We start from the raw sequence: 13,471 nt of genomic DNA, 5'->3' as shown, positions 1-13,471 counted from the left end.
CACCATCACCCTCCTCCACCCTCCACCATCACCGCCACAATCACTCTCCAACATATGTATATAAGTGTTCAATGAAAACTGATTTTCAACACATTAGGACACCAGCCGAAGTGCAAGGGATTTTTGCAGGCAGAGAAGTGCTACTTTTATACCAAAACAAGAGATTGCTTTTGAAGTGTTACTTTCAAACAAACTGACCACAATCAAGAAACACCACTCACCACCATACACCGGTCACCACCACCTGCATCTTCGCTAACATAACCCTTTCCTACTCGAACCTACACCGCCGGAGTCATCCAGAAACGCCATTCTCCACTACCATAACCACCGCCGTCACGCCTACCACCACCTCCGCCGCTACCGCGAGACTGCGGATCGTTGACGGTGATATTCCGGCCATCGAGGCTCTGGCTGTGACATTCAAAACACCTCTCTTCTTTCTATATCCCTTTCACGGCGATATTGTTGGTATTGTGTTGAGAGAGAAAGGAGTAGAAGAAGATAGGAAATTTGATTGCTGTTGTCGATTGAGAGAGAGAAGCAAAGTGGGTGACGTCCGTTTGATTTTTAGGGTTTGGATGTTGTTGTTGCAGAGAGAGATGGTGTAGGGAGTGATTGTGGCGGTGACAGAATGATTGTTGGAGAGTGATTGTGGCGGTGATGGTGGAGGGTGGAGGAGGGTGATGGTGGGTGGAGGTTGAAGATGAAGTGTGGTGGTGGGGTTTTATAAATAAAAATGAAGAAAATGCCCGGATAGTCCCTATGGTTTGGCCTTTTAAGGAAAGGGTATTTTTGTCATTTCACACCCTCTTAACAGAGAAAACAAACTGAAGTTAGACCCAGGGACTATCCGGGAACAAAAAATGAAAACTTGGGGACTATTCAGGTAATTTTAGAAAGTTGGGGACTATAGGTGAAAAAAGGCGAAACCACAGGGACTATCCGGGCATTTTTCTCATTTAGTAATAAAGATTTGAGAATTATAAAACGACGAGGATTAGAGATTAGGGTTGTTCAAAAAACTCGCGGCTCGCAACTCGCCCGAAAAAAGTTCGGCTCAAAATTAGCGCGGTTGTAAACGAGCCAGCTTGGCTTGACTCGGTTTGTAAACGAGCCGAGCTCAAGTTTGGCTTAGCTCGGCTCGTGAGCTTGTGAGCCGGCTCGATAAGGTTTACATCCTTCATTTTTTTGTCCTACATCGCTCAGAAAACAAAAACTAAGGAAGTATCTCCCATATAAAAGAAGGTAAAAACACTGTACAAATTGAGTTAACTATTTATACCTGCATATTTAACCATTTGGTTAAATTAAATTGCAATTATGGTCCTTAATCTATAAAGTGATTCATTTTTAGGGCTTTTTAAGTACTACATTTTGCTGTTCTTTGTTAGTTCGAGCCGAATCAAGCTAGCTCGAATTTTAATCTAGTCGAGCTCGAGCCTCAAATCTCAGCTCGATTTGAAATTCGAGTTCGAGCCGAGCCAGCTCGAATTGAGTTCAAGCCGAGCTCGAGCTGGGTCGAGCTCGGTTCGACTCGGCTCGTTATACCTATTAGAGACTTTTTGACACCCCAATCAGATCTTTATTAGGTAGATTAACAATAATTAGGGAAAGTAAGGAAGCATCTTTGTCCTCCAAATTTTCTGCAACAATGAACAAGGGACCACCACCCTTCTCTAGCTTCCGCAAGAAATCAAAAGGTAAATTAACTTGGATGATCAAATACAAACCAAACCAAACCAATTCTTCTCTTCACGTATTATTCTTGTTCAATCTGTAGACCCACTGACGAATGATTACCCTTTGGATCACAAATTTTCAATCTCTACTCCCACTGTTGCCGGAGTGGTATCTACCCAACCCATCACTCCATTGCTACTTATCACTGATTTATTTGCAAACATTCTTACCCATTTATTTTTCAATTGTAGGCGCTTAGATCAACTGCAACAAATAAAGATGGTGTGTCGACTGTAGATATTGGAGCTCTATACAAATCTAAGAAGACGTCAATTGTAGTCAAATTTGACGCACAATCAAATGTATGCTTCTTTCCCAAATCCATTCAGAATTTGGAGTTTGGATGGGTTGGTTTTGGCTTGTAAACGAGACGAGCTACTAGCTTGAAAAAAACTCGAAATGAGTCGAGCTTAGACGAGCACAAGCCCGAGCCCGAGCCAGCTCGAGGGCCTAAACATGTCTGATATTTATGTCGTTTATATTTAGTATACTAAATGTATTTACATAATAAAAATTAATATTTATAAAATTATGATAAAATAACAAAATTACATATGTATACATATATAAAAAATAATAAATATAAATCTTCCTATACTAATAAACAAAAATCTTTTTGTACACGTGTCACTCTCTAATGCCTCCTCACTTTTAATAATAATATTACATATTAATTTTTTTATACACAAATTATTATAATATTAATTAATATAGTTAGAGATAAACGTATAAATTCAAATTTAATTAATAATTATCTATAACTAACATAAAAGATTTAAACGAATATGGGGAAATTAAGATAATGTATGTAAGTAAATTTAGATTAGGATATTTATTTGTGTGATTTATTTCATTATTAATTTATATATTTTAATTTTTTTATATTTAAAGATTCCAAGATCACGTTTATTTATTTATTTATTTTTCCTTTTATAACTTTAGAACAACTTCTATAAAATTCTGAATATAGTGTTGCAACATATTTATTTTAGTATATGTTTGATATAAGTTTTATTAAAAATTTTACTGTTAATTACATAGGGTTATAAACTTGTGTATTACACGGGTTTGAGGATTAAATTTATATAATTTAGTAATAATGTATGCACAAATTTACATAAATAAATTATTCTCAACCATGCAACTTGAGGGGCAATGGAGATAGTAAATCATGAAACTTTATTTCTGGTCGTGACTTCGTCTAAATCTTAATAAATGGTCAATTGCAATTTCATAATTAACCACTTTGATGTTATGGTTTTATATCTGAGAAAAAATAAAATATACTTATAAAAAGTTATAACAATATGTAAACGTTATATATAACGAAAATATAACCAGAATCAAATCAAATCATAACAAAGCCAAGTTGTATAAAAAAATAGTAGTAGTAGCATAAAGCAAACATGTATCTACATTGGCTTAGCAACTCCATAGTAGACTGGATAGTAAGATGACAACATAATTATTATATTATGGACGACTTATTAAAAATGATTGGATATAATTATAAGAATGTTTCGTGAGTTAAAAAATTAGAAACGTGCAAAATAGTTTAGAAAAGCCAATAAAATCACGTAATTAAGGAAATGAAATAGTTACCATAGTAAATATGGTATGGTTACCATATATTTTCGATATTTGATTAAAAAAGTAAATCTGACACTTATATCGGTCATGTATATGAGCATTGCTAAAAAAATTATGTATCATTATTAAGTTATAAAATTTTATCCTTAAACCCGTGTAATACACGGGGTCTATAATCTAGTAGATTAATATATAATAAGCTCGAACTCAGCTCAGGCTTGTCTGCATCCCTAGTTTTGGCTAAAACCGAAAATTCTGTTTTGTTTTTTTTTTAAACCATTCCGTCTTGGTGTTTCCGGTTTCGATTTTTAAAATGGGTTATGTTCAGTTATGGGGTTTTTTTTTAACCATTAACGCTTGAAAAAGTTGTGGCGTAACAGATGTACAAAATAATGAATTGGGTATAAAACTTTGGGCCTATTTTTTTTTTATCAAAACTATAAATTTTTGAGCTTATACAATTAATTAATTCTGTTACAAATGACTTGAAAGCAATTTTTTTTCCGTTCGCTTCCGATTGTTTGGTTTGGTTTTTTCGGTTTTTGTTGATAGCAAAACCAGAAAAAACATAGAACAAAGTGTCGATATTTTATTACGTTCGGTTATTTTAGTTACGGTTCAGTTATTTCAGTTTCGTGCACGCCCCTAGTCAAAATCAAGCTTCATCATCACATTGATTCTGCAGATTACTTTGACGTTTGTTTTGAAGAAGATTAAGCCCTTAACAAACTTCCTTGCTTCATTCAATCTCCATGATTTTGAATCTGGCAAGGTACATTCTTCATTGCAGCTATCACATACTGACATACAAACTTTGATTCGAATCATCACAATTTATAGTGATTCTGTAGGTTGCAACGACGTTAACTTTCACGGAGATTGCCCCGTCAACAAACACTATTGCTTCATTCCGTCTGCCTAATTTAAGATCTAGCAAGGTAGTCTTCAACCTAAAATGAAATTCACCGGTTTTAGTTTGATCTAAACAGGCTCATGTCAGTTTCAAGTGGAACTATGAATGCATTTAGCTAACAGGTCGGGTTAAGGCCAGCCTAGCTGGTGACGCATTTAGTTTATAGTTTTTAAACAAATGTGTTTTATGTCATGAAATATCTGATTCGTCCACAATCTAAAAGTCAAGAGAAATGAGCATCCGTTTTTATATTATAAATATATTTGTTTTATACACGCGTAGTTTCGGTTGTGAGTTTGTAACTTTAAAGTGTTAATCTGCTAAAAAAAACACAATTTTCAGGTTAAACAGGTCATGCTAATGTTAAACGTAAATATTCGTGTGTGTGATTAATTTTTTAATTAAATAAAGAATTAAATGTCATTTTAGTCCCTGTGGTTTGGGCCATTTTGCTAGTTTAGTCCAAAGGTTTCATTTTTCTCATGTGGGTCCTAAAAGGTTTCACTATTGCCATTTTAGTACACTGAGTTAACTTCATGATGAATTTGCCTGTTAACGAGAAGGGCGATTTGGTCATTTTATATGGTCAAATTGCCTTTCTAGTTAACAGAATTATATATAAAATGACCGAATTGCCTTTTTGGTTAACAGAAAAAATGGATGAAGTTAACCCAGTGGACTAAAATGGCAACGGTGAAACCTTTTAGGATCCACATGAGAAAAATGAAACATTTTGACTAAACTGCCAAAATAACCCAAACCTCAGAGACTAAAATGCCATTTAACTCTTAAATAAATGTGTTTTATGTCATAACATATCTGAATCATCCAAAATCTAAAAGTTACGGGAAAGGAGCATCCGTGTTTATATACTAAACTTTTGGTTGTGAATTTTTAACTTATATTAATATGAAAACAAAAAATTCTGGTGAAATGCGACATGTTGGCGCCAACCCACAAATATTGATGTCGTGTTCATGATGATGTGTAAGACACGATTTTTGGGTTCGTGTGTCTTGTTCGGTTTATGGTAAAATTTTCAGGTTGTGTCAGGTTCAACCCGCAAACACGACCCGTTTGGCACCCCTAAATTGTATATAAGATGAGGTTTTGACTAGGGTTTTTCTTTAGTGCAGCTTAAGTTACAATACTTTGATCAACATGCTACTCTAACATCAACAATGGCTTTGAATGAAGCTCCAACAGTCGGTGTTTCAACAACAATTGGCACTCCAACAATTGCCATTGGTGCAAAGGCAGCTAATGAGATCTTTACTAGTAAACTCATAAGCTTTGCAGTTGGCATCAATTTCAACAGACCAGATTCTACTGCATCCTTAGTCTTGTAAGCATTTAGATTTGCTATATCAAATACGGTGTGTTACATTACATCTATTAGTTAACAAAAATGTTGGATAATGGAAAACAAATTATTTTTCAGGGGTGGCAACGGAGACACAATAAGAGCATTGTATAGGTATCGCTTTGATGTTCTAAAGAAGACTGCAGCTGCAGTGGAGATTACGCGAAGGTTATCAGCAAACGAGACGGACTTTGTGGTTGGAGGGTGTTATGTATTCAGTGATCAAACAATGGTTAATGTGAAGTTCGACAGTTGTGGAAAGCTAGGTGCCATCTTGCAGCGCAAGATCATTCCTAGATCACTCGTTTCGTTATCTAGTGAGCTTGACATGAAAGCCTTGCATAAAACTCCTAAGTTTGGTTTGTCTCTTGTTCTTAAACCTTGATCAAATTTTGTGTCATGGCATATGAGTAAATTTGCTATATTGCCATAAATGGCACATAATACAAGGAACTAAACATGTGCATCTGCTCGTTAGATCCATCATCTTTACTCCATCCTCACACCCATCCTACATAACGCTGATGTGGAGGGTCATCCTCCAAGGATGAGCCTCACCCATACCGAGGAGTAGCCTCATATACAGGCTGTATTGCATGCATTATTACACTGACAATGCAGATTTCAACAGCATGCATTTTTCACAGAGATCCTGCCCTCAACGAAGACTATTGGCTTCATGTAAACTGCCAGATTTTGAATCAAATACTTTTAATTATATCCTGCATCTATTGCAGCTAAACCTTTATTTCATAATACCATCAACTAATGGAAATTCTCGCGCATGCAACACGGAACATGTACGTTGGCACATGTTTTACTTGATCGAAAAACATAAAAATGAATACCGATACTAGTATTGATGTTGTATGCTCAACTTCGGTTCGTTATGGTATGAGTACTCGGTATAGTTTACGAATTGACTCGTATTGAAACCGAAAACCATAAAATGAATACCGGTACCAATGGTGTTAGGTCGGTATCGGTTTGGCAGCGGTATAGTACTGGTACTCTATATAGTTTACAATACCAAAAAAACCATAATAACGAATATCGGTACCAATACCGTTGTTTGGTCGGTATCGGTACTCGATATAGTTTACGATACCAAAATATCTATTTTGAATAGAACTCTGTTTTCTATAAAGTTTATACCGGAACGTTGACAAAAAAAAAAGAATTTAAAAATAGTTGAGTACTTATATTTTTTTAACAAAAGTTAACAAACGTAAGTTATCACAGGAAAATTAAATTAAATTATTGTTTTAAGAGTTAATTGCCAAAATCGTCCCTGAGGTTTGGACAGGTTTGCCATTTTCGTCCAAAATGACACTTTTGAACCAAATGGCCCCCAACATTTGCAAGTTTTTGCCATTTTCATCCAAACCACTAACTTAGTTTAATTTTTCTATTAAGTTGAGGATATTTAGATGAAACTGACAAATATAAAACCACAGGGACGATTTTGGCAATTTAATAAAACTCTTTTAAATTTCTTTTATTTTATTAATTTTGTTACATATACAATAAAAAGAATATACATGCAATTTTTATATGAAAAAAATAATAACTTTGTCACATAATTTTTATAAATTTTCATCCAACCACTAACTAAGTTAATTTTTCTATTAACGCGAAGGATGTTTATAAACTAAGACATAAATTAATTTCTAATCTTTTATATAGATCAGTTTTATAAAAATAAAATCTACTTAAACCTCTAAATTTTATAAAACTAAAATGCTGGTGACCTTATTAAAAAAATGTCAAATAAAAAAATCTTATCATATGTACCAAGTTTGTAATTCATCTTCGACTCTTTTAAATTTGCTCCTAAGGAAAAACCGAAGCCAGTGCCCCCCCCCCCCCCTTATCAAACAACGTGTCGTTACCAAACCTTAAAATTACCCACCAAATTGTAATTATAATGCTATGAACCAAAAGTTTCTTTACTCAAGCCACTCAGAATAAATATTAGTTAGTTACCCTCATAATCTTAATTAAATAAATATTTTATTTCTACCAACATATTTCCTAGGTGCTCAACACATTTAAAAAATATGTAACGTTTTATAATTTTTTCCTATCTCTACAACTGATAAATACTAAAAGTTGTAATCGATTGTTATGTGTTACGCACCAATGACATTTTCTCTTTATAAAACTGATTTATATAAAGAAGCTTTAAATTAATTTCTGTCTTAATTTATAAAATTTAAACCATCCTTCACCTTAACAGAAAAAATAAACTGAGTTAGTGATTTGGATGAAAATTTATAAAAATTATGTGACAAAACTATTAATTTTTTTCTAAAAACTCCATGTATATTCTTTTTTATTATATATGTAACAAAAATAGTTAAATAAAAGAAATTGAAAAGGGTTCGAGTAAATTGTCAAAATCGGCCCTGTGGTTTTATATTTGCCAGTTTCATCCAAATATCCTCAACTTAACAAAAAAATAAACTAAGTTAGTGGTTTGGATGAAAATGGCAAAAAGTTACAAACTTTGGGGGCAATTTAGTACAAAAGTGTCATTTTAGACGAAAATGACAAACGTGCCCAAACCTCAGGGACGATTTTGACAATTAACTCTTGTTTCAATTAATGCATTCCAACAGACTATCTAAAACATTTGGATCACGACAAAACAACTGCGAAAAGATGAAAAATACGAGTAAAGACAATATAATTTTTATTAAAACACAGTCTCTACATATGAAGATAATCCCAATTATTTGCTACATCTATTGCAGCTAACCCTTTACTTCATGTTTGATGACACTTACATAATAATATCATCAACAAGCCTCCTCAAGCTCTCGAATGATGAACCACCTTCTTCCATCGCCATTCGGCTCTTAGCGCTCATCTCCTTCACCTTGGCTCGAACCGCACTATTGTGATCCATCACTTCTCGTATCCCCTTCTCAATCGTTTCTGCCAACACCAATTGTTGATCTTTGTTCATTTGGTTATAATCCAAAGAAATCTCCACAGCCAAACCCAAGTCCTTAACCATTTGAAACGCATCCAGTTGTTGCTCAGCATATATCGGCCATGTCGCAACAGGAACCCCGTACCAAATACTCTCGAGTAACGAGTTCCACCCACAGTGCGACACAAAACCCCCGGTCGCCACATCAGCCAGCACTTCCGCCTGTGGGACCCACCCAACCACTTTCCCCCTTCCAGCCGTACGCTCTAGGAATCCATCTGGCAGGACTTCATTGTAATCCGCGTATTCCTTGGGGAACCCATTATGCCCCTCGGGAGGCGGGCGGCGTAGGGACCATATGAACCGGCATCCACTCTGTTCTATCGCGACTGCGATTTCTCTCACCTGGTCCACACCGAACCATCCCCGGGACCCGAAGCATAACAACAGGACCGACGACTCCGGTTGACCTTTCAGCCACTGCAACACTTCATGATCCGGTGTCGGTTTTTTGGGTTTTAACAGCGGACCGACTGTATACACCGGAGGCGTGTTACCATCATACGAACACAACGCATGATGCTCGAGCTCTTGAAACGTGTTCACAATTATACCTTTTGCTTCTCGGTACTTTCGGGCGTAGTGAAGGAACCTTTTGGACCATTGATCCCTATCCAATAACACATCGGGCACAACACTTGGTGGAACCGGATTCGCATAGCTCGGAACCAGTAACTTGGTAGCTGAGTGACTCAGTTCGGATATGTCTTGACTCAGTTCATCTTGGAGGGTCTGGAAATAAAACATGATCCAGAGAAAAGCCGCGTTGGAGGGGAAGAACACATAGGTAGGGAGATTAAACTCCTTGGCAACATCAATCATCGATGTACAAAACATGTCAACTACCAACGCACCTAGCGGACGCACTGGTCTTGGCCCAAACGGGCCAGACCCAGTGAACTGACTAGCCACAAGCCCTCGTATGATGGGCTTGTGGGAGTTGATGACTGCATCAGCCGTGAAGCCAACGGTTGGGCAGTCTTGAAACAAATCGGGATCCATAGGGGGGAAATGGATGAATTTGATCCGAGTGTGGTCTGTGAAGGAGTCGGTGTAGTCGGTGCCTATTGGGTCACCGGGGAGCTTGATCACGAGTACCGTGGCAGTGATGTGATCAAAGGTTTTAACAAAGAGTCTGGCTAGCTCGACGAGCTGACCAACATGACCCATGAGTGGTGAAGGGATGAAAAAGAGGTCTAGTTTCTCCATGCCTGGATTCTGAGGGAGGATACAGGGGTGAAGTTTGGGCATATCACCATGGGTCACATGTATTGAAAATTACATAAAACAACAAACACTGTTCGAAGAAGACACGATTCCATTAAAAAAAAAAAGGGGGTGTGTTTAGAATCATCATAACGTAAAAAAAAGGACAACAAAAAGACTAAGCAATAAAATATTAGTTTATAATGTAATGATAGTTATGTTTTTACAGGGGGAAATAATTAATAAAAAGGCAGGTGTATTTATCATCACCCATATGTTGTGTCCCATCTCTTTTTTTTTTTTCCTGTATGATTCGATATATCTCTAATCTCCACATAGTATTGTAATCACCTATTCACCTATATCTACATCTACAATTCATATAAGCGGAAATGCGGAAATAGTTCTTTCCTAGCATGGTAGAATTGGGCAGACACTGAAAGACTAACTCTTTTTTTTTTTTTTTTTTTTTTTTTTCTAATTCTTTAATTCATGTGTATTTAATTGGTACAACTTAGTTATAGGTTTTAGCACATTGAAAATTTTTAAAACTCTTGACATAACGTAAATTAGTCCAGTCAAAATACAATTTTGTCCCTTTTTTAAGGGCCAACTAAATCATCGAATAAACATCCTGGGATGCACTCAATTGAGCAAATGCATCCCCTCCTCCATAACGGTCAGAGTTGGATGCATACCCGAGCCATCAATTCCAGGGAAAACCCGCCGCCAAAAGGCCCACTGCGGTAAAACCCGGTTCGGCTCGGTTTTGAATTGGCGACCTCCAAAGAGGATTAGTTCTAAACTTCATTGCCACCACAAATGTCCTTCAAAGTGATGCTAATGGGAGTTGAACTTGGGACCTTGATGACGGGGGTAGCCCAAGACTAAATAAAGTGACTAGATATGCAAATGCTTAAAAGATTGAAAGGTTCACCGGTTGAAAAGCTGTAAAGTGAGAAAAGCGAGGAACAGTAATCAATCACATCTGAGAACTCGTTTCACCAACTCACGCCCACAAAAGCAGAGCAGGTCTGCACGATACATGCTATTACCCAGGGGTCCAAAGCCCTCAACTCCAAAAGGGGAAACCCTCCATTGCAAACAGGTTCCACTAGTCTTGTACATACCATTTGAGGAGATGTCTTCCCCTATAAGAAGACAGCTCATTCACTCCAAAAAGACATTCCGAAACAGAGAGATTCCTTCATCTCTGGTCATTCATAGAGTACTTGCTCACTTCCAAGTTACTCCTCGTCACATCCACCACACACACATTCTATTTGCTCTCATTTCTGGATTCGAGCTCATCTCGGAGAAAGAACTTTAAAGCAAATAACAATTACATACTAGTGAACCTCCTTCCACGTTTTGCAAACGTGGGGGGACCCCGCGACCTGCGTTAGGCAAGGCTGAACCCTTCAGCCTTCTTGCCTAACCAACTCAGCTACCATCCTTGGTCTCGTGTTTGTTGCATCAACAAGTTGGCGCCCACCGTGGGGCTACGCCGCTATTTCTTCTCAAAAAAGACCTAGTAGTGTAGCTCTCTTCACTCAAAATCACCATGTCAGAAAGTGGATCTCCGGGAGAAGTGAACCAGATCCCTAACACTTCTACCCCGGGTGGTGGCCAAGCTCATACGACTATAACAACACCGTTTTCGACTCCGGGGAGTACACCCGAGTTCCTTACCTTCAACACACCAACCCCATCCAGATCCGGGGCCCCATCTCCAAATGTCGGTGTATCTGACACCCCGGCGCGTGTTGAACTTACCCCTGAGGGGGTCGCTAATAATTTCCTCGAGTTAAGGTCACTCCTTAACCAACATGTGAGTAAAGAAAGGGAAAAGGGTATAAGGATTCGTTTAGACTATGACGAACCTGAGCCAACGCTGTCTCCCGGACCACCCCTACCACCTTTTGCCACAAGAGGTGAGGCTGGTCCCAGCAACCCTTCAAACCCTCATCCTTATCTATCCACTATGACAAACCCAACGGTACATCCTATCCTCTCTTCCCAACCGATTACTAGCGGTGCTCCTTTGGGATATGAGCTAACGCTTGACCAGCTCCTACAGTCCCCAGTAACAAGCTATCCAGCTTCTTTGACAACCACATGGGAGCAGGCACTGTCCGTACTCCCTTTAGCACGAAGTGCTGTTACTAGCACCTCTCTTGCAATAAACTGCTCGGTTGGTCCGGGAAGCCTTCAAGGCTTCCAACTCATGCCCAATATGATGGCCCAGATGATGGCCAACTTCCCATGGCAACACTTTATTAATCAAGTGTTAGCCACTCAGGGGAATCATGGCAATAGTAACAATGTGGATACAAGGCCTAAAGAAGACTTGGCTAAACCCTACAAGCCAAGCAACCTTTCATGCTTCTCGAGGCAGATAGCCGATTATGATTTTCAATCAAAAATCAAGATGCCAACCCACATCAGAACGTATGATGGGACGGAAGATCCCGAGGACCACCTCCAGATCTTCACTGGTGCCGCTAGAATAGAAAAATGGTCGAATGCTGAATGTTGCCTAATGTTCATGCAAACTCTTGTTGGATCCGCCAGAATCTGGTTCAACGACCTACCTGCTCAAAGCATTCGAAGCTTCGACGATCTCAGCAGGGGTTTTCTGGCAAACTTCTCCCAACAAAGGCGATATGTCAAGGACGCAACAGTAATCTTCCAGATAAAACAACGTGATGATGAAAGTCTTCGAGCATTCATTGAACGGTACAAGAAAGAAGGACTGGCCTATGTAGGGGCTGACGAGAAAATGAGAGTGGCCGGCTTTATGAATGCCATAACCTCTAAATACCTCACACGTGATTTCAACAAATCTCTGCCCAAAACCTTGGAAGAAGCCCTTGAAAGGGCCGAAGCTCACATTCGGGGAGAGGAAGCTGTGGATATCAAGGAACAAAGGAAAAGAGGGTCTGGCTGGCGAAGCAACAGCCCAGCCAGAAAGAGAGGGAACTTCAACTCCTACGACAGGCGCCCAAAGGGTTCAGACCCTCGAAGGGTTGAAGGTCGAAACCCTTCAGGCAGAGACAAAGGCATGAGTTTCACTCCCCTCACCAAAACCCCTCAAGAAATCTTGGCAACAGAAGAAGTCAAACAAAACTTTAGACCTCCCAGGCCTCTCCCCAAAAGCAGAAAAAATGAGAACTCCACGCAATTCTGTGAGTTCCATGAAGAAAAGGGACATCACACCAACGATTGCTTCCAACTAAAAAAGAGAATTGAAGAGCCTGTTAAGTCAGGAGAGCTCGCCCATTTGGTAAAAGGAGTTCGAGACAAGATGGCTGAAGGCAAGGGAAAGGAAGTAAACATGGTGTATTCTGATGAAAAGGTTCCTCACAAGAAGCAGCGGTTGGAAGCCTGGGAGCTTCAGTATGTCTGCTTCCCCCCAACGAGGAAGGACCCACTTCCCAGTCCCCTTGTGGTAGAAGCCACCGTGGGAACACTACAAACATGTAAAGCATACATAGACACGGGAGCAGCCACTGAAATCATGTTCGAAAAATTCTTCAACCGCTTAAGCAATGAAGAACGTTTAAGGCTTCAGCCTTCCGGAACCTCCATAAAAGGTATCGTCGATATAACCCTGAAGCCTCTGGGGCAGCTAACCCTTGATGTTCGTTTCAGCGAG

The 13,471-nt window shown here is 38.6% G+C and overlaps 2 protein-coding genes across 2 annotated transcripts; one reads left to right on the top strand and one right to left on the bottom strand.

The window, feature by feature from the left end:
- The first annotated feature begins 1,607 nt into the window (after positions 1 to 1,607).
- On the top strand, positions 1,608 to 6,075 carry LOC110916106 (mitochondrial outer membrane protein porin 2). The gene is made up of 7 exons (XM_022160865.2): positions 1,608 to 1,703; positions 1,784 to 1,851; positions 1,935 to 2,045; positions 4,019 to 4,105; positions 4,185 to 4,271; positions 5,383 to 5,591; positions 5,688 to 6,075. Exons 1-7 carry the CDS (start codon positions 1,655 to 1,657, stop codon positions 5,992 to 5,994), a joined length of 918 nt encoding a protein of 305 aa, XP_022016557.1. The 5' UTR covers positions 1,608 to 1,654; the 3' UTR covers positions 5,995 to 6,075.
- Positions 6,076 to 8,281: 2,206 nt separating this feature from the next.
- On the bottom strand, positions 8,282 to 9,976 carry LOC110915748 (anthocyanidin 3-O-glucosyltransferase 2). The gene has a single exon (XM_022160503.2). It carries the CDS (start codon positions 9,856 to 9,858, stop codon positions 8,395 to 8,397), a length of 1,464 nt encoding a protein of 487 aa, XP_022016195.1. The 5' UTR covers positions 9,859 to 9,976; the 3' UTR covers positions 8,282 to 8,394.
- Between the last annotated feature and the right edge of the window lie 3,495 nt (positions 9,977 to 13,471).

Source organism: Helianthus annuus, chromosome 7 (assembly GCF_002127325.2).
Source record: "Helianthus annuus cultivar XRQ/B chromosome 7, HanXRQr2.0-SUNRISE, whole genome shotgun sequence".
Classification (NCBI taxonomy): domain Eukaryota; kingdom Viridiplantae; phylum Streptophyta; class Magnoliopsida; order Asterales; family Asteraceae; genus Helianthus; species Helianthus annuus.
Note: the sequence above shows the minus strand (reverse complement) of the source record. Positions and strands in the feature narration are given on the sequence as shown.